The sequence below is a fragment of the Sciurus vulgaris genome (genome assembly GCF_902686455.1).
Source record: "Sciurus vulgaris genome assembly, chromosome: 17".
In the NCBI taxonomy this organism is placed as follows: Eukaryota; Metazoa; Chordata; class Mammalia; order Rodentia; family Sciuridae; genus Sciurus; species Sciurus vulgaris.
In genome coordinates, this window is record NC_136478.1 from 33,251,270 (window position 1) to 33,273,976 (window position 22,707).

Sequence of the window (22,707 nt, forward strand, 5' to 3'; positions counted from 1 at the left end):
AATCCTCAGACAGAAAAGTAAAGCAGGAGGAATCACAATACCAGATCTTAAAATATTCTACAGAGCTATATAACAAAAATCAAATGGTATTGGCACCAAAACAGACATGAAGACTAGTGGTACTGAATAGAAGACCCAGAGACAAACCCACATAAATACAGTTATCTCATACTAGACACAGGCATAATAAACATACACTGGAGAAAAAATAGCACCTTCAACAAATGGTGCTAGAAAAACTGAAAATCCATAAGCAACAAAATGAAATTAGACCCCTATCTCTTATCCTGCACAAAACTCAACTCAAAGTAGATCAAGGACCTAGGTGTTGAACCAGAGACCCAGCACCTACTAGAAGACAAAGTAGGTCCAAATCTCTATCATGTCAGCTTGGGAATCAAATTCCTCAAAAGACTCCTAAAGCACAAGAAGTAAAATCCCAGAATCAACAAATGGGATGGTATCAAACGGAAAAGCTTCTTCACAGCAAAGGAAACAATCAAGAACATGAACAGAGAGCCTACAGAATGGGAGACAATCTTTGCCACCAGCACCTCAGATAAAGCATTCATCTCTAGGTTATACAAGGAACTCAAAAAACTTAACATGAAAAAAAAAAAAACAAATAACCAAATCAATAAATGGGCAAAGGAACTGAACAGACACTTCACAGAAGAACAACTGTACATGAAATTTATGAAAAAATGTTCAACATCATTAGCAATTAGAGAAATGCAAATTAAAATTACGCTGAGATTTCATCTCACTCCAGTCAAAATGGCAATTATCAAGAATACAAGTAACAATAAATGTTAGCAAGGATGTGGGGGAAAAAGTACACACATACATTGCTGGTGGAACTGCAAATTGATGCAACCATTCTAGAAAGCAGTATGGAGATTCCTCAGAAAACATGAAATGGAATCACCATTTGATCCAGTTATCCCACTCCTCCACATATACCCAAAGGGACTCAAAATCAGTATACTATAGTGACGCAGCCACATCAAGATTCCTAGCAGCTAAATTCACAATAGCTAAGCTATGGAACCAACTAGGTGCCCTTCAACAGATGAATGGATAAAGAAAATGTGGTACATATACACAATGGGATATTACTCAGCCACAAAGAAGAATGAAATTATTACATTTGGTGGTAATGGATGGAACTGGAGACTACTGTGCTAAGTGAAATAAGCCAATCTCAAAAAAAGAAAGACTGAATATTCTCTCTGATATGGGAGATATTGTGCTGACTCACAAGAGGTGGCAGGGTGGGCAGCGGGGGGTGGAGGATGTTCATCGGATTGGACAGGGAGGAGTTGGGGGAAGGGAGGGGAGATGGGAATAGGAAAGACAGTAGGCTGAATCAGACATAACTTTCATATGTTCACATATGTATACATGACCAGGGTAACCACAGTATGTATAACCACAAGAATGGTACTCCATATGGGTATGATATGTCAAAATACTTTCGACTGTCATACATAACTAAAAAGAATAAAGAATTTTTTTTTTAAAAAGTAGTAGAAATAACGATGGTGGCTGGGGAGGAGAGATATTTGAAGGGAGTGCTGACTTGCAAACACAGAGAAGGAACCAGAAATGCAGTGGAAAGCACAGGGCTCTATAATATTGGGGCAGAAGAATGGGATACAAACCTCACTCTTCAGGTTTTGGAAGACTAAAACCCTACAGAATCACAACAAAGTTTATCCAATTGTAGCATACTGAAATCTAGATCTATTCTCCACTAAGGAAAATCCAAGGGCAGAAGGGTATAAATGGATCTGCTTCAAAAGAAAATGGACATCGACAGAGGACATGAGAACACTCATGGATTCAGCTATTTTTGATCTATCTACTTTTGCAACCGAGACTATCACGGGTAGCCACTAAAGTTCTTTACAGGTTCTGGGTTACCCCACAGTATGGAATATAACACAGACATGGCAGATCCACATAAGAACAGTAAGACCATGTTTTATAATGAGAAGGACTCAGTAATGCAATCAGAAAATTCCCCTATTTTTGCTTCCTGATTGAGGACGTTATCCCACTTTTTTTTTCTTTCTTTTTTTTTTTTTTTTTTTTTTTTTTTTTTTTTTTTTTTTGCTGCCTCCAATTACCACCTTATCATTTAGTGGCTATGACTGAGTTTTGCCTTAATGTTGCAGATGCAATTAGTCACTATCATTACAGCAATGTCATTATTTTTTAAATGTGAAGGTTTAATTTACCCAAGTTTACCAATTTCTTGATTCTTACTTGTTTCTTACATCCCACTCTTTTATTCTAAATTCAGTTTGTATTTCTAAAGTACATTTTGTAATAAGTCTCTTGAGTGGTAATTTAGTCCTGGTTCTTAAAGAATTCTGTACATCTTTATTCTTAGAATTTAAGTCTGTCAAAAATTCTGAAAGTCTCATGAAATGCTGCTCCTTCTCCATCCCCTCACAGTGACAAGGATGTATCCTCCACATTCCTCATCTACTTGCTGTTTTCCAACTCTTTATCCCTGAGCTCTGCTCTGGGTACTATCTCTGATCTGTTTCCCTACTAACCATGCCCACTATCCCCTGTGAGGCACCTCCCTCCACCCATCATGTATTTCCTATTTCTGGAAATTCTATTTTTGCCCATTTGCTTTTGTTGATCTATTTGCTTTTGTTGATCAGATCTGCTTTTGTCCTCCATTGGTAACTAGCCCTTCTTTTGTCTCCTTAATCATTCAGAAATATCTTATAGCTAGCTCTCTGTTGGACTATTTATTACTTCTGGTTTGTAAGGCACTCACTTTCCTATTTACTGTTCCAGCTGATTCTCTCTCACTCAGAAAAAGAAGAGTGCAGGGGGCAAATGACATCTGGGGAAAAATATTAACTTAAAATATCCTTGTATGGTCTTTAAACGGTGATTTGCAACATCAAGAGTTGCCAAGGGGTGGGGGGGGGATAAGTATGCCCCTTGGGGTGGGAGGACTCCCAGGGGGTGTTTCCAGACTCCACAAGGTCTTGACTCCATCAGTATCTGACCCTTCCTTGTCCTCTGAGAATCACTGCAGTACTCAACCTATGTCAACACAGAAGGCACGAAATGAGTTAGGTGTGCTGGGCTAGGGAAAAAAAGGATGAAAACAACTGTTTTAAGAATCTGGCTGTGGAACCAACCTAGATGTCCTTCAATTGATGAATGGATAAAGAAACTGTGGTATATATATATATACAATGGAATATTACTCAGCTATAAAAAATAATAAAATTATGGCATTTGCAGGCAAATGGATGAAATTGGAGAATATCATGTTAAGTGAGATAAGCCAATCTCAAAAATCCAAAAGACGAATGATCTCACTGATAAGCGGATGATGACACATAATGGGGGGTGGGAGGGGGGTAAGAATGGAGGAAGGAGGGACTGTATAGAGGGAAAAGAGAGGTGAGAGGGGTGGGGGAGAAGGAAAAAAATAACGGAATGAATCAAACATCATTACTCTATGTAAATGTATGAATATGCAAATGGTATGCTGTTACTCCATGTACAAACAGAAACAACATGCATCCCATTAGTTTACAATAAAAATAAATTTTAAAAAAAATCTGGAATTTATTTCTTGAAGAGATGAAAAATAAAACTGACCCTTTTCTCTGCAACTGCCTGCTAGATGCCCTACATAAATAAATAAATAAATATATATATATATATCTTTCCTCATTTGTGTTTGAAGGCTGATTATCAAGATAATGGAATACTACTGAGCTTTCTATTCAGTTCTGCTGATTGATAATTCCAATATTATACCATTATTACACACTATTTTAGTGTCTATTGCTTTGCCTTTAAGATTATTATAGAACTTTTTTAATAAAAGAATTAGTCAATATTTTTACCTACTTTACTTAGTAAAGAATTTTAAAATCACCTTCTTGAATTAAGAAAAAAGATTAAAATCCTGTTTGTGTACAAATTATTTTTAAAAAATAAATCTTTAAGTTATTTAATCTCTCTTCTTAAAACACAATCTTTCTTACTAATTAAATCACCTTTCAGATCTGTTCAAGTCTTTTCAAAAATCTAACCCAATAAAATTGGTTGCTTAGTATTTTACTTTCATAAGTATAAAATTATTCCTTTTTCCTTTTGGCTTGCCACAGGGTATACAAAAATGCTATTGGTTTTTCCATGGCTATTTTTCTATGGCTAAATTACAAATTCTTTTGTTAATTCTAACAAAGTTTTAAGACAGTTCTCTAGGATTTTCTAGATATACAGATAGATGTCTATATTATACTTGACCAGATAATAAATATGTAACCAATGCTTCTGTATCATGTCTAATTTCATGTCCTAGAACTTCCCAAACAACATCAAACTATAATTATGGCACTTCCCCCATTTCTTCCTTCTCATCCATCACTACCACACTGGTATCAAACAAGATCACTTGAGACACAGAGGTAAGAGTGTTTGCCTATGATTAGCTTTTAAGGAAGCAGATAGTACATTACCAGAATTTTCGACAGAGAAACCTAGGCCAAAATGGAAAACTGTACACCATTTAGACTCAGATGCTCAAACTACCTGGGAAGCAGAGTCACTTAGAATACTAAGAACTTCAGAGCATTAAATTCAAGGCTTTCCTTCAACTTGGGGAGAAGGAAAAGACCAAGTTTCAAAACTGAGGACACAAGAGCTAATTCAAGGCTGACTGGTAGGTGGCCAAAAACAATGTTCTTCCTGTGTTTGACTCAGTTTAAAAGAGATTATCTTTAAAAGTTCATTAACTGAAATTACAAAACATTCATATACAGTTTTGTAAGAAAATGAATTGTAGTAATTTTTATTTTGTGGGTTAAAAATACAAACTGTCATTGGATTTGTTCTTCAAGTCAAGTATGGCACTACAGAGAGGATAATGATTAAAATTTATTTGCATTTCTGGGGCTGGGGTTGTGGCTCAGTGGTAGAGCACTTGCCTAGCATGTGTGAAGCACTGTGTTCCATTCTTAGCACCACATATGAATAAATGAGTAAAATAAAGGTACATCAACAATCAAAAAAATTTATTTGCATTTCTACCTGCCTAGCATAATTAAGAGCCCTAAACAATGCTTCTATAATAATTTAAAACTTACCTTATTTTTAATAATGGTTCTACTCTTAAGATATGATGAAATAGAATATTTAAGAATTCTTCAGGATCTAGGAGAAAATAAAAATAAGTCGCTGGCAAAATTTAAAAATCATTCTATTCTTAATAGAGAAACAACATGTATCCCATCTGTTTACAATAAAAAAATCATTTTATACTTATAACAACCCATATTTCTATACTGAATTTGATTTGGTTCATTCAATATTACTTCAATTAAAAGCATAATTTTCAAGTTTTCCTGACAAAGGAAAAATACAAAGGATATTTAAAAGTTATGGTAAAGTATTATGTTTCAATTTTGTTATAACTTTATTACATTTGAAAGAATATAATCTTTATATAATTAAATAATTTTTCTTTTGACGGTTTAAAATTAAATAGAATAAAAACTGAAATATGCCCTCATTTTCCTGCTAGTTAACAAACTATCAGCCTCCAAACATTATGGCTGGTTACAAGTACACTGCTAACAAAGTCAAAGTCAGAAGCTGAATCTGTGAGAAAATCTATTAGCTATGAAAACACTAACCATAAACTTAATCATAGTCATCCATTTGAGACTCCTTTTTACAAGGAAAACTAAGTGGTACACATAGATGACTCAATACACCCTTTACCACAGGAAAAGAAGAAAATCAGAGGATCAGGGCTGCATGGAAAGGAAAGAACTCCCATTCATTCATTTAATACACTAGAACCAGCCAGCTTCTTAAAGGGGTTCCTTCTTCGACATCATTATTCACTTGTAGAAGAAAAGATGAATTTAGAAAACATGGAGAAAATTGTGCATCACATAGAAAAAGAATTCTTTTTTGTTTGTCTTGTTTGCATTGTAATAAGCTCAAAGCAACCTTGACAAAACTCTAATGTTTTCAGTGCTGGGGATAGAGCTCAGGGCCTCTTGCATGCTGGGTAAGCATACTATCCCTGAGCTATATGCCCAGCTCTGCTCCCAATAAATTCTAAGTTAAAACTACACCCAACACTATACAACGAACACATGTTTCAGCTAACAATTAGCATTTTCATATCCTTTTAAGTCCTTTTCAATGTATACAGTATAAATTAAGGTGGTCACCTTTTTCTTCAGAGGTGAATCCTGATGCAGCCTCAACTTTTTCAAGTATTTTCCTCAGTTTCATAATTTTTGTGGCACATACGTATCCATATCTATGTTAGGAAAAAACTATTAATTGCTGACGTGGGCATTTATAGTAAATTATTTCACACACCTTAATAATCATGCATTTCTTATAACAACTCCAACATGTCATGAATCAATAGACAATAGGAGATAATAGGCAATTATTTTGAAGAACACAAGTACAGGCTTCTGACTGATGTGTGAAAAATTAAAGAATTAGAACTAGAATTATCCCGAACACTATTATATACCTTAAAAATGATTGTTAGGGGCTGGGTATATAGCTCGGTTGGTAGACTGCTTGCCTAGCATGCACAAGGGCCTAGGTTCAATTCCCAGAACCACAAAATAAAATAAAATAAAATGATTGTTAAACACTAAGAAAAGAAAAAATATTTTTAAAAGTTTGTGATGATGAATTTTTAAATAATATTTGCTTAAAAATTAAAACATGTACATTATGAAACAATATGATTTTGAGAAAGAATATCCTTTTAATACTAAAGAAGAAACAACTTCCAAGGAAAATGGGCAAAGGAATTGATGAGATATTGAAACTCTAAAATCTGCAATGAAACCAATCATCACCATTACACCATTTTCTTTTATCTATGTCTGAATACAGGATAAAATCAATAAGCTCAATGAGATCCTTGACAAAACTCTAGCATGGGCTTAACAAGGGCAAGTCAGAACCAGCCAATCTTATGTCCATTTTATACTATTTTATATTTTCTCATCAGCTGTCTGCAACCAACATATACTGAGCAGCTATCACTTACATAGTAACCCAAGTGGTTAGCCACTGGGAACACAAAAGGAGAAAAGTTGAAAAGATAGGGTCTCTGCTTTTGAGAAGTTTATGATGGGGGAGAGCAGGGTTTTATTATCAACCAACCAGTCAGCTAAAACAGAGATGTGAAACACAGGGACTCTTGACTGCAACAGGTCACCTGACAAGCTGCTCGCAGTGCATGGGATTACACTGTGATTAACTATGATTCTTAACTGGGTGGACAATAGTACCCAAAATAAGTTTATTAATGGATTTATGATGTTTTGTAAAGAAGGAAGAAAGTGGCAATATGCTTAAAGAGTTTTGGATTTGACTTATCTTGTTCTAGTACCAAATACTTGGGGAGAAAAAGTGGAAAGTTTAAGTTGGCTTAAGACAAAACAATCAATGTGAAAACCAAGGTTCATACTCAGCTTAAAGGATAAGACAATTACAGAATTCATTACAGAATTTAAAGAAAACAAAAGACATAAGTGGGATAATTTAGTCTCATAATTAACTTTCCCAGTCATAAGATATAGTAGGTCATTGGTACACTCACAGAATATTTCAGTATTATGGTTTTTTTCTTTTCTTTTTCTGGTCAAAATCTTAAACTACCTTTTTGGTTTTAATTGTAAAATAAGAAAAATATGTGACAAAATTTTAATTTATCTTAATACAGAACTTAAATTACATAGTTTTCTCTGTATTTCCAAATTTGTTTTATGATTCATGGCCCTCATTCTTCACAGTTTAAATTTTACAATGTGACATTATCATCTATCACTACTACCTCTTATCAAAAATCTTTACTAAATTGTCTTCTGTCACTTGTGATTAGATTATGACAAACTGCTTCCTATGGCCAAAAGCAAAATACAAATACTCTAATTCCTCAATCAGGAAATGGAAAAAGAATCACTTTATTAAGAGAGGTGCAGGGAGGTCTAAATATATTTCTCAAAATATAAACATGCTACTAACATACACCTCATCTATTTCTAATACAGAAGTATTAAACGTTAGCTATTCTATAAATATACTTTTCCCTTTTTTTTCTTTTAGATAAATTAAGTTTAAGAAGCCATACTATACCAATTTGCCTAATAAGCATGATTACTATGAGTAATACTGTTGGAATAAACTGTTTCAAAAAAAAATAAGTTCAAATGCTATGTACCAGTTTTTCTATACTTATTGCAATTGCTAACTTATTGGATACTCCACCAAAATGGTTCAAAGCATTTAAAGAATATACTATGTTCTATACATTGGTCAGACTAAGAAATTAAATAAGCAATGGAAATACAAAGACCCAAGGCTAAAATAAAATCAGTATTTCACCATGAGAACTAATTTTTTCCCTTTTCTTATTACATGAAAGGAGGACATAAATTAACTACTGAACCAGATAACAGCAAACAGAACACGATCTAAAGAAAAATTTATACTTTCTACTTACATTCTCAGAGGATTAACGATTTCTGTCCTCAATAGCTCTTGAGTTTCACTATAATATTCTACATCATTCTTTTCTTTGGGTCTAAGTAATACAGTATCCAGAACAGAACTAAAAGCAAATAAGCTGCAAAATAAAATCATTATTTTCCCTCATGATACAAACAGATTATTTTTCAAGAAATGGATTCCAAAACGAATCATAAGAGGAAAAGAAGCAAAGTCTAGAGAACAAAGAACGTAAATACTCATGTTTTTCATGAACATGGGCAACCAAGACCCCTGTGAAGTCTCATAAACTTCTCTCTTCAGGGCCTGTGGATCCTTTCAGGTTAAGAACAATAAAACCAAGAAGACAAACTACAAATTGACAGTGTTAACGGATAAAAATATGCTGAGAAAACTTCTTTGCAAAAGTTAAAAGAGGGCCTACAAATCTGAGTCACACTACAATGAACAAGGCAGGAAGAAATTTGGAAACTACTTCTCAAAGCAAATGCAACTCAATAAGATACTTCTGTCTCTCTCCCTTTTACCACTTTGCAAATACCTAAATTTCCTTAAAATCACCTGTGAGTAAGTAACAGCAGAAACTTCCTGGTATCAAAGAAAACAAAATCTGTCTAATACAGATTTTTATCAAGAAATCTAATGAATGTTATATCAAGGCCATAAGGTTTGCTTTTGTCAAAACATCTGCAAGACAAAGTATTCTATCATCAGAACGGCCTACTACATTTATTCTTTTCTCTACTTTTAGAATTTTAACATGTCCTATTAACTTCCTGATTCTTATGACATAGCTATACAGAGGGTGCAAGTTCCACTTAATTTAACTGGCAGTATGAGGTCCTTAGGGCCTAAAGACTCTTGGCTTAATCTTCAGAGTCTAATGATTCTTGCTGTGCTAAGTTGTTTCACTTTGGAATAAAACAACATATATAAGGGCAACAGGGCTTCTATTGAAAATAATTTTTTTTAAAAAAAAGCCATTTTGAGATTGCCTCTAACCTACACATCAGCCAATAGCTTACAGCAAGTCATGTTACTTGATACATGTACAAAGATACCATGCCAACTTCCTCCAGCTGCCCTCAGTACACATCTGTTCCATTTGCATCACCGTCATTAGCTCTGGCTCATCAGTCACTGTATTACTTTCTATATTGATGTTCTGGACATAGGAACAGGTGACAACATCCCATAGATTCCAAGAAGGATATTATGGAAAGCAAATCTCCCTTTCTTTCCTGATCCCCAGTCACTAGTGTCTCAACTCAGGGAGTTGGTAGTCTCTCTCTCTCTCTCTCTCTCTCTCTCTCTCTCACACACACACACACACACACACACACACACACACACACACACACATCTACACACACTTACACATACTTGTCCCTTCCCCCATTGCATTCTCTTTACCTACTGCATTCGTTTTAAACTTACCAGAATAAGGTCGAGTCTAAGTAACAAGAATTGTAATGACCCTGGATACCTTTCTTCTTTCCAATCATTATCTCCAAACCTTCTTTTTCCATTTTTGGTGGAGTGTTTTCTTCTACCACTTCACTTAAGTATCCTCCAAAGGCTGAAAAGATAAAAAAAAAATGGAAAAAAAAGTATTTTTAACCATTAAAAGAAACCTTTCAAACTGTGTCTTCATTTTAAAATATCTTTTGGTATTTTAATAAAAAAATTGTTTTTCAACCTTCATTTTATCAATCCAACTTGGCATGCAAAAAAACACTATTATTCATTTTCAACCTCACTTCCTCCACGATTTGAAAAACACTTTAGAGTATTAAGTAATGTGTACAAAGCGTCTGTCAAACAAAATATTTTGTTCCTAAAATATTTTATTATTTACCCACAATGTCTCATTTTCAAGTCCAAAAATAAAACAAAAAAATTCAAAGTACTCTTTCAACAGTAAGAAAAGCAGGCTTCATGCCCTTCCTGTTTACACCTGCTTAGCCCTCTTTACTGTACCAGTATTATTCAGAACCAGTATTATTCAGAAGGGATAGCATCAGGAAGCCGCCACCTCTTCCAAGTGATGCAAACAGCTCTCCTCCATCCTTAATCTAAAACTACTTAGACAAGCACTGATTTCTTGATAAGACATGCAGACTGATAAACTTAACCAATACATTATGGGGGAAGTCGATGCCAAAAAAGAGGAACACATTTCAATTTCTAGCACCTGTATTGCTGAAAAGTAAACATCTGTAATCAATAAGGAGAAAACAACATATATCCCACTACTTCCCACCTTTTACATCCAAAACACTATTCCTAGTACTTTTTTAAATGGCTCTTCTTAGGCTAACTTTCATATACAACAAGTAACGATCTTTACTGATTTGAAAGCTTGATGAGCATTGGCACAAAAATCACTTAAACACTGTCACTGTCCCCTAATGCAAAATGGTATGCAATGAAGTCATTCCAGTTTGGTAAGTAAATGAAAAGCATCCAATACCTAAAGAGTTACAGCGTTCTATCTGATTGGAAACAGGCTGCAGGGACGCAAACCTCGAGTCAGGCCTGCAGCTCTTCAGTTTAACAAACAGCGCCTTCTTCAGGGCACAGGTGAAATACCGAGTGCCCCTAAAGGTTCCATCTGTACAGCCTGCGCATTCATCTTCCTGGAAAAGAAAGGCTTCCACATGCATTACGCCGCACCTGGCGAAGACAACACACACAGAACTAAGGTGCCCGGATGTGTTCCTAGCTTACCCTTTCTCCAAATTCCCTCTCCACATATACGACAAACTGCATCAAGAAAAAGGGGTTGAGGAATCAAAGTTTCAAGTCTTCAGCTAATGATTTAAGAAGTGAATCCCTAATCCAACAGGAATTCCTCAATGAATTTCCTTTCGGAATACATGCCTAGGCCTTCCCTGGTTACCTGACTTTCTTTGTACTATTTCCACAAGTATTAAACCAAGTAATGAGCTAGGGTGTAGCTCAGTGGGAGAGGACTTGCCTGGTACATGTAAGGACCTGGGTTCAATCCTCCGCAATGCTAAATACATACATATGTACACACACTGAGAGAAATGAGGAGGCAAATTATTTTCACTATTCCCCTAATAGTGCTCATTAGCATGAAAACAAACAAATAAGCAAACCAAGAAATATATTTTAATAAAAGCTAAATGTATTCAAATTCCCCTCTCCTGATTACACAATGCCAAACAGGTTTTCCTAATCTCCAAAAGGAAAATCTTTCCCTCTACCAAAGATACCAAAAGATCTACAAAAATGGTGATTAATTTTAAAGTCAATGATTTAGCTTTATGGGGAAGAAGGCAAAAAAAGGAAAATACACACTGGTAACAATTTGCTTTCCTTGCTGCTTTCTGCTCAATATAAGAAGCCTAAATACATTTGCCTAAAACTCAATTCTTATCTTGGACACAGATCAACTAACGTTAGGAACAGGTGAGACAGAAGCTTAAGGAGTGGCAAAAAGAACTCGGGCAACATGTCATGAAATTTTTCTCTACTAATGGCTTTTTTGACAAATTAGATGGTTGGCAAGAAACATATAATAGGAAATATTCTGAACAAAACCCCATTTAAAAAAGAATTATACTTTTTAGATCAAATTAAATTACCAGCTCCAGTCCAGCTAGTACTTCATTCAGTCCTGGGGGCTGACCAATCCAACGAATGACCCCATAGAAAGGAGGGTTCTCTTTAACTTCAGCCAGGGAGCCCACTTCCAGACCATGTGAGTTGCCAGAAGACATGGGCAAGGGCGGACTCTCCTGGACAGGTGCATTGTTCAGCTCTCCCATCACAGACTGAACTGACAGAGAAAGTGGACTGTGACCGATGCTTCCATTGGTATTAGGCATCTTTGTTAAGCTGAATGGTAGAGAGTGAAACCTATTCTCACTGGATAAGGAGTTCATGGAAGGAGGCTGCAGGGGTGGTGAAGAATGTCCAAAGTCTGGCGATAACTCTGTTAGAGACTTTGCAGGGTCTTCTGCAACTACAAAAAATTATTCTTAATTAGAGAAATATATTCAAGAATCACAAATATGCTTTACAACATTAAATATATTTTACATATCTGAAACTTAATATATAGATCTAGTCCAACTACCCACATGACCCTCTGCAAGGATTCTTCCAGGCATTGCAAACTTAATATCTCCACAACAGTGGAGCTATCTTGCTTCTCTTCCCCACTGCAAACTTTTCTACCTCAGTAAAAGGCACCCAACTGTTTGAACAAAAAAAAAAAAAAAAAAAAACTATTACTTATTGATGTCATACAGCTTATATTCTTTGTCCATAGCACAATCAAATTAGAAATCAATACAAAAAGATACCAAAAAGTTTTTTAAATAATTCTAAATTTAATGAATCAAAGAAAAGGTGACAATGTTTTAAAAATAAAGGAGTAATGGAAGGCGAGAAGATGGGGAAACAAAGAACAGTTGTGGAACACAAAGTAATACTTATAAAGGAAATTTATAGACAGATTATTTTAGAAAAAAAAGGAAATCCAGATAGTAATGAACTCAGCATACAACTTGGGATTTTTGAACAATAAAAGTAGGCAAGAATAAATAAAAGAACAAAAATTAATGTAAGAGAAAACATGCAATAAAGAAGATCTGATCCAGAATAAACCCAAAGACAGGAAATAATGAAAAAGAAAACAAACAGGATCATAGCCAAAAGCTGTTTCCTTAAAACTACTAATACAGCTGACAGGCAGGACTGCAGACCAGTGGGGAGAGAAGTCACTTCTTAAGGCTGTTGAGATAATCAGTTATCCGTATGTTTAAAAAGTCAAACTGGAATCCTACTCACACTCTACACAAAATCAGTACCAGGAGGCTTGAAAACAAACACGACAGCCGAACTATAAACTTCTGGAAGATAATACAGAAGACTGTTCCTTATGACTTCAAGAGAGAAAGAAATTTCTTAAGCACCACCATATGAACCATAAAGGAAAAAACACTGATGAATGGGATCACATTAAAATGAAGAACTTAATCACTAAAAGGTGTCATGAGTGAGTGCAAAAATTTGAGCCACAAGAAGAAAACATTTGCAGTATATATAGAAAAAGGTCTATAAACCAGTAAGACGAAAAGGAAACTAGGAAAAATAGAAAAAAGGCTTGAAAAGGCAATTAATGCAAAAAGAATCACAAGTCACCAACAAATCACTGAAAAGATCCTTGCCTTTGGTAGGAAGTAAACAAATTAAAGCCAAAGTCAGCAGAAGCTATCACCTCAAAAGTTCAAGGTCTTAGAACATTAGAGATTGGTAAGCGTGCTGATGAGGATGCACTACAAGACTGCGTGCTTCTGCCCCAGAATTTCATATGCTGAACCTAATCCCCAATGTGAGGTATCTGGAGGCGAGGCCTTTGGGAAGTGATTAGGTCATGAAGGTGAGGCCCTCAAAATAAGATTAGTGCCCTTATAAAAAGGGCCTCAGAGAACTCCCTTGTCCTTCTGCCATGTGAGATCACAGACAAAAGATGGTTGTCACCGAACCAGGAAGTGAATCCTCACCTGACAACAACTCTGCAAATTTGATCTTGGACCTCCCAGCCTCCAGAACTGTGAGACATAAGTTTCTGTTGTTTAGGCCACTCAGTCTATGGTATGCTGTCATAGCAGTCCAAATGGCCTAAAACACTTTAAATTGGTATAACTACTTTGAGAAACAGTTTGACATTATTTAGCAAACTAAAGGTACATATTTCCATGTCCCAATACTATTACTCCTAGTTATACACCCTAGACATGTGTAAGAATGTTACTAGCAGAGTTGCAAATAATAGCAAGAACCTAAAAACAACAGTCAAATGGACCATTGGTCTGAATGCCAATGGTCAAAAGGATAAATTCTGGTATATTCACACCATGGAATACTATACAGCAATGAAAATGAATAATTACAATAACATACTGCAACTTGCATGAATCTCAGGAACATACTAGTGAATGAGAAATGATGCAACACTATATACAATCTGGTTTCTTAAATATAAAGCTCAAAAAACATAAAGAACTGACAATTTATTGTTTAGATATACTACAAAACTACAATGAAAATGATAAAATATTAAAGATGACAGTAGATCAGGAGAGGGACTGGAACGAGGCACCCAGGGAATTTCAAAGATAATTATAATGGTCTTTTACTTAAAGACAGTAGTGACTACTTGGGTATTCACTGTACTTTCCACAAACTGTTCTTTATGCCTTATCCAAGTTTCCTTAGTAATGAGATTTAATCTAAAATCTTTAAAAATCAGTCTTTCCCAAACACTTAACCCCCTTAAGCCCAACACCTGAATTTATAAAGTAAGTTCTGTGGATTCTATCTGAAGTGTGTCCTTAACTCTTCTACTATCGTCTCTTAAACCATGCTACCATCATTGATTGGCCCGCTACCAGCCTCTTCCAGCTCTCTCTGCCTTCTTTCTTGGCCCTCTTCAATTATTCATCACACCAACAATCAGGAGGGTTTTTTTTCTTTTGTTTTTCTTTTTTTTAGTTAAGTATCTTAGGTGATCGTGTGTCACTGCAGTTTACAACTTGCAGTGGCCTTCCAGTATTCACAGAAGTACTAGAATTCGTACCTAGACCTGACAGGTGCTGGATGATCCAGCTCCTACCTGCCTATCCAAACTCATTACATAGCGCTTCTCCCGCTTGCTCTGTGGCCACTCTGGTCTACTTCCTGCTTCTCAAATAGGCTTTCTCCCTCAGAGCCTTTGCATTTTCTACTTCCTCTGCCGAACGCTCACGTCAAGTTCTTTCTCAGGCAGTTTCATTTTCATATTCAGATCTCAACCCAAATATCCTTTCTAAAAGGTCCTCTGTGAACCACCCTATGGTGGTGGCTTCCCACTCACTGCTCCCACATTGTTCACTTCCTTCACTGTAAATGTCACTCTCTACCATTACCTGGTCTGTTTATACACTCACAACTAAATTACTTCTGTTCTCTGATTTAAGGATGAATACCTACTCCATACAGAGATCATTACTTCCTATGTTCTATGTAGGTCTTTTAGGACCAATATTATTTTAAGGAATTATTAAACATTAGATCAATTCTAACAGAATCAAGAAATTAGAAATATTCCACTATGATACAAAACTGTGTTAAAAATAAGAAAGATAATATTATAGCATAAAGACTGACATTACCTATATTATGGAAAAACCTATGATTTTACTGGTTTCCTTTTTTTTTTTTTGGTACCAGGGATTGAACCCAGGGACACCTTAACCACTGAGCCACATCACCAGTCTTTTTTTTTTTTTTTTTTTTTTTAGTACAAGGCATTGAACTCATGGGCACTTGGCCACTCAGCCACATTCCCAGACCAATTCTGTATTTTATTTAGGGACAGGGTCTCACTGAGTTGCTTAGGACCTCGATTTTGCTGAGGCTGGCTGTGAACTCACAGTCCTCATGCTTTAGCCTCCCGTGTCACTGGGATTACAGGCATGCACCACCAAGCTCAGTCCAGCCCTTTTTTATATTTTATTTAGAGACAGACTCTCACTGAGTTGCTTAGGGCCTCACTAAATTGCTGAGGCTGGCTGTGAACTCACAATCCTTCTGTCTCAGCTTCCCAAGCCGCTGGGATTACAGGTGTGCACCACCACGCCCAGCTACTAGTTTCCTTTCCTTAGAAAGAAATCACAATGTAGAAAAGTCATTAGCAAATCTGACAGTAACCACAGTAGCAAGAGCTGTCTGCACCACAGTTGCCCTAGCTGGGCCTTGGACACGCCCTGAGGCTAGCAGACTGTGTGCTGCCAAAGGACCTGTGGGCACCTCAGCAGAGCTTCTGGAGAGCTGTGATTGCTAACTGTCAACACAAGTAGTCTCCCACAAGTCAGGCCCTCCTGGGGGAAGGTCATTAAATAAGCCTCCTGCTTCTTGACAAGGAAGAATTCCTACCTATCCTCACGGTACCCCACTCAGAGTAGGAATGACAGCATAGAGAATACAAAACCAAAGATCGCTCACTTTGAGTCATTTTTCCACATCAGAGTCTTTTGATGAAACAGCAAAATTTTGCATTAGTGGATATGTCTTAGCCTATGACTGAGTCCATGTAATAACTAAACAGTCAGTATAGCAGTCTACAATATATAAATCTGTCTTTTCAATTAGTTTGCATGTAATTACTGAATCTGCTGAATGCAGTCCTGGGCTGAGCTTTAGGAACTGGCAGAGGAAACAGGAAAATAACCAAAAACTTTTGAGATCATTTTGAGGACAATGAACCTAACCTAGAAGTGGGAAAGGAAAGCAAAGGAAAGGCTTTCTGGATGAACTAAAAATCTGAGATTTAAGAGATGAATAACAGTGAGCCAGACCACAAAGTTGGAGGAACAGGAAGAACCTCCAGGAAGAAGGAGCACACAAAAGAGAGAGAGAGAAAGAGAGAGAGAGAGAGAGCAAGTGCTCACAACACATCCCAGGAAGGGCCCAGTGCAGCATGCCTGGGGCAGGGAAAACAATGAGGCCACACCATAAAGAGCCCAACTGCCAAACCAAGGGGTTTGGGGTTTTATCTTTAAGTGCAAGGGAAACATTCATAGAGACTGTGTGAAGAAGCGGCATAAGCAGATGCATCTTCAGCACAATCACTCAGGTAGGAAAGTGAGAAAAAAACAGGGTTGTGTTTACCAGCGCAAGTGCTGGTGTCAATCAGACCTAAGCAATAATGGCTCCACCATTACCTGCTATGTGACACTGGGAAAATTACTTAACACTGTAACAAAACAGTACACAAAAATATCTACCTCATAAAGTGGTTGTGATGATAAACTAACGTGAATCAAGTGCTTAGCACAATGCGTGGCATGCAGTAAGTGGTCAAGAATGTTAACTGCCACAACAATGATGGTGACAGAGATGCTGCTGCTGGTGGTGGTGGCTGGTGGTGACTGTTGTTCGGAATAACTTTAAAAGGAACACATCTGAGGCAGGGAAACCAGTGAGAAGACCACAATACTAATTCAGCCAAGAACAAAGGAGCTGAACTAAGGCTACTATCTAATGGTACTGAAGAGGAGGAGATCCAGGGTACATGGTGACAACTGGATTGACTGATATAAGAGGGAGGGGTGGAGAGGGAGAGGGAGAGGGAGGGGAGGAGGGGGAGACAGGGAGAGAGAGAGAGAGAGACAGACACTTCCACACATCTCCATTGGCCTCCTGTCTCCATTTCCTCATGCTACACCCTCAGCACACTTGGATCTAGACTCTGATGAAAGTCTTCCACATAACAGAACCAAGGTCATCAGTGACTTGCAGGTGACTAAATCCAGTGGAAGTCTTGTGGTCCTCACCTTACACATGCTCTCAGTACTCAACACTGCTGTCTACTTGCTCCTCGCCTCTTTAGACCAACAGCATCTTGGTCTTCCCCACATCTCTCTGGTCACCTTTTCTCTGTCTGCTTTGATGACTCATTTTCCTCCCGTTTAGCTCCTCCAGGTTAAGTTGCAACCCACACTCTCCCTCCTCACTCTGCAGAGGCAATACATTCAAAGGACTTCAAAGGACTCCTATGTGAGGGCAGACTACAAATTTATTTCCCTAGTTCTTGCTTCTCGTCTAAGCTCCAGACCTATATTTCCAACTGCCTACTTGATGAGTCACCTCCAGGAAGTTTAAAAGGCCCCTCCAACACAACACATTCAAAATCCAATTTATCACCTCCCTGTACCCCTAAGTATGCAAGCCAGAACACTAGGAGTCACCAGGACACGTCTTTCTTCCTCAACTCTTACCTTCACTCCAGCTGTAAGTCCTAGCAGTTCAACTCCTAAACATCTCCTGTCTCCACCTACTTCTCCCCATCCCTTTCCAACTCTAGTCCCAGATAATACAATCAAATTTCTTGGACCTATCCCCACTTTAATTTACTACCTTCCCTGCAGCCTGAACGATCTTTCCAAAAGGTAAACCTGGGCATGTCACCCCTTGCTGGAAAGCTTTTAGTGGCTCTCCATTTCCTGGCAGTGGGTACCTAGGCTCCACGTCCTGGCCCTGAGGGCAGTTCCATTCTGATTTCGTACAGTGCTATGCCTCTCTCTGTGTAGCGACTCTGGCTCTTTTTAGTCCTTGGCAAAGCCTAGCTCCACTTTCCCAAGGCCTCTATGTGTACCATGCCCTCTGCCTAAAAGGCTCTTCTATCCTCCTTCACCATGTTCCACACAGTTCCTCTGGTAAATCTAAGCACATGCCGCTTCCTCGAAGAAACACGAGCCTGCTAGTCCCCTTCCTCCAACAGCTCATCTCCACTGCGCTCAGTGCCACTGCGATCCCACGCTGTTTCTGTGTCTGATTAATTTCTATCTTGACAGTTGTAAACTCAGAACAGGACAGGAGCAAAGCTGCCCTCTTCCTTACCACTGTAACCCTATGCCTGGCACAGAGTAAACCTCGACAAGTATTTGTTGAACAGATGAACAAGAAAATGAATAAATTGAAAATTATGTCCCTGAACCAAGTGAAAAGACATTTTTTAAAAGGGATGCTATAAATTCCATTATGTCCCATCATCCTATATAACAGGACACCCATAAAAACTTACAAAAAGATAAAATTTCTCAATTTAAGTCACAGGTATCCTATATGTAAGATGATGGGATATAATAGGTTAAAGAGGTCAAGAAAGACCCAGGCAGAAAAGTCTTTAAAAATGATTCAAAATTGATTCTACAGATCTACCCTAAGCAGATAAGTTTTTTTTTTTAAAAAAAGAACAAGTTGTTAATACATTTTAAATGTTTTGTTAATAGTAGTACAGTTCAAATTTTGTATAATATTCAAGTTCAGCAATATTAAGTCTATGGATTCTATTTTCAAAAACTGCAAATACTGATGAAAAAGCCATTTTCTCTGATGAGTAAAAGGAGAGGATCACTGTAAAGAACACTAGAATTATAGATTACCTTCATCAATGTACCATGTATTTTTTGATTTGGATTGTGGTTGTGAGTCAACTGAAGACCCATTTAAGGTATAAAATAATTCAGATCTGTTTCTGATTCCAGGGTCTGAGGTAGATCCTATGGAATAAGAAAAGTTTCTTTTAAAACTATAGTCAATATGGTGAAAAGCATATTTTATTTTTAATAAGAGTAAATTAATATGCATGTCATGTCAACAACTTTAAATACAACCAATAATTATACAGATACACAATATATTTTATTGTCTTCCACTCATAAAAACTTGGCAGCCATTTTTGCAACATTAAAGATTCTTTACCTGTAGAGTCAATACAGGAGGGGAATAGGAGTAAAAGCGTAGGTTTTTTTGTAGTTGAAGATGGACAGAGTGCCTTTATTTTATTTCTTTATTTTTATGCAGTGCCAAGGATCAAACCCAGTGCCTCACACATGGTAGGCAAGTGGTCTGCCACTGAGCTAAGCTCCAGCCCCAAGAGTGCTAATTTTTATATACAAAGTACTCTAAGAAATCATTCCATGTACTGTTGTTTATTTCTAAATATCAAAATCACCATTCCCCAATTTCATCTGATCAATCTATCAGTTTACAAGTTTAACCTACTACAACCATGTAACATATAATAACATTTGGCCAATGACAAACCAAAATTACAATAGTACTATACCACATAGCCTAGGTGTGTGGTAAGTCACACTGTCTGGGTCTGTGTAAGTAAGTTTACTCCATGATGCTTGCAAAGACAAAATCACAGAATGCATTTCATTTCTCAAATGTCAGTAATTTTTAAATAGTTCCTTTCAAAACAGGTAATTTTCAAATGCTGTATATAAATCAATGCATAAAATTAAGTTTATAAAGATTTAAGGTTTACACTGGGGATGTAACCCCCTGGGTTCAATTCCTCGCACCACAAAAAAATTAAAAGCCATAAAAATAAAATATTTAAAGTTTAAACATTTTGGAATTGCTGGTCATAAAATTTGTTGCTTGATTTCCCCATGCCTGAATAAACAAGGCACTATTAAATCTTTCATATTAGATTTATCAAATATTATTAACAAAAAGCTAATAGAGCCGTGTCATAGACATTTCCAAACGCTGCCTGCTTTGGTACTGATTAAGAGAACAGGCCATCATGGAGAGCAGTGTAGTATCCAAAACCCATATTGAAGTTGGTTTTACTTTTTCAACCTAAAGCCAATAGCTCTAGACTTTACACCATTCACTCAGACCAGCTATCACCCAATTAACACCTGTGTCTCAAATCTGGTGCCAGACACAATGCGATACACATACAACTCAGGAGGCTAACGCAGGAGGATCACTAGGATCCAGTAAGGTGAGGCCAGCCAGAGAAATATAGTAAGAGCCCCACCTCAAAAAAATTTTTAGTGTGAATAAGAAAAGTAGTAGTTATTTTTTATATGTGAGAGTAGTAAATCTGAGTTATCCTTTATAGATATATAAGCTAATATAAAAATACCTATATAACGTGTCATTAACCCTAAATCTCAGGACTTAATGTCACATAAAATATTTTCTTAACTGAAGTTTTAAACAAACCAAAATAGTTTTGCTCAACTAGATAATTCAGGAAAACATATTCTTCTAATCCACATCTGTTAACAAAAATTCTTACAGATTGTTAAATGGGCTGTTGGGCTCATTTAAAAACTACCCTATAAATCTATGAAGTATGTGGAAGTGAACAGAAAAAAAACTGTGAACTACACATGTATTGTAAGGAATTTTCTGGAAAAGAGACAATATTTTTTCCTTAGCAGTTTGGAATTTAATTTGTGCCACATCTATTTAGCCAAATCCACATAATTAACTTCTAGTACACTATCCTACATAACACTAGCCATATGTAATTATTTTATATAGTTGCAATTATAAATACCCAAGGTTACAAGCAGGGAATCCCAAAAGCGAGTTGATTATAGGCCAGCTAAAGACATAAATTCTCATAGGAAACTTCTTACCAGGAAAAAAAGGTGGGGAATTCTTGGCTTAGGCAACACCATCTATATGAAATTTTAGCTTAACTCCTTAAAATGCCTGAAAGAAGTAAGTCTAAACATATGTTAAGCCATGACAGTTTATAACCTTCCTTGATGCCTAGGCAAAGAAGATAGCACATCAGTTACCAAGAATTACCCCCTATTAATCCATACCTGTAGCCTTTGGTTTATTATGACTGGATGAACCTTTGTCCCCAATACCTCTTGACATAAAGGAAAGTTTGGGAGGCCTCCTTTCTTGTGTCACGCTATCTAAAAACAGTAAACATGTTTTTTTTTAAAATATAAGTAAATTCCTTTAGAAGAGAAACAATAAAAAAAAAAAAAAAACAATGACAATAACAAAAACAAAAAACTGCTTTCCAACATAAAGCACAATTTTTACAGTTTTACAAATTCTCTTTAAGGACCTTCAAAGGAAAGAGGTAACACCTCCAGGAGGGGAAAGAAATCAACACTGTTCTTCAAAGTGCAATATCAACAAGAAAATACACTCCCAAAATACAATTCAGCTGAATATGTTAACTTTTGAAAATGTAATCATGTGTAGTCAAGATGATTTTATATTTTAAAACACTACAAAGAAAACCTTACTCATAATTTTTGCAGCATTTCCCAAGTCAGTATGCCCAGCATACCATAAAGCGTTCCACACCCAAATATTTCTAGATGCTCAGATAAAAAAAAAGATATTTTTTGCTGCATAAAACCAGAATCTTTGATATGCTCAAGTATACTGTGACTCTCTCAAGGATGGATATAGTAAACTTATTTGATAATACTTTCTGTGCCATTCTAACCTAGCATCTCATATTGACATGTATTATGGAAGGCAGGCTGAACAAAGCCTGGGAGGAACATGTATCATAGGTAGGAAGGCACTGGTTATGTATCAGCTTTTAAAAACATGTGTATGTTAAGAATAGCACATGTGTACACAAACTCTTACACATATAAACAAAAACACAGAGAGTTATACAGATTAATAATGCAGAAAGTCAGAGACATGCAACAGAAATATTTTTAAAGAAAACACTCTGAACTTTGAAACTTTCTCTTTGGCAAACTTGTTTTTGATACAAAGACAATTCTGAACCTTAAAGCTCAGTAACACTCATAAGACATTTATAAATATTGATCAAATAAATGT

At 36.5% G+C, this 22,707-nt stretch overlaps 1 protein-coding gene across 16 annotated transcripts in view; it reads right to left on the reverse strand.

The window, feature by feature from the left end:
• CYLD (CYLD lysine 63 deubiquitinase) overlaps nt 1-22,707 on the reverse strand; it is a 74,465-nt gene that overhangs the window by 24,784 nt on the left and 26,974 nt on the right. For 12 of the 16 annotated variants that reach the window (XM_079117286.1, XM_079117277.1, XM_079117273.1 and 9 more), the window contains 8 exons: nt 21,711-21,809; nt 19,512-19,628; nt 12,162-12,541; nt 11,021-11,186; nt 9,985-10,126; nt 8,543-8,665; nt 6,237-6,328; nt 5,139-5,205 (listed from right to left, as the gene is read on the reverse strand). In XM_079117286.1, the coding sequence (XP_078973412.1) occupies nt 5,139-5,205; nt 6,237-6,328; nt 8,543-8,665; nt 9,985-10,126; nt 11,021-11,186; nt 12,162-12,541; nt 19,512-19,628; nt 21,711-21,809 (1,186 nt within the window). The remainder of the gene's footprint in view (nt 1-5,138; nt 5,206-6,236; nt 6,329-8,542; nt 8,666-9,984; nt 10,127-11,020; nt 11,187-12,161; nt 12,542-19,511; nt 19,629-21,710; nt 21,810-22,707) is intronic. The other 4 variants (XM_079117288.1, XM_079117287.1, XM_079117275.1 and 1 more) reach the window with 4 other exon arrangements.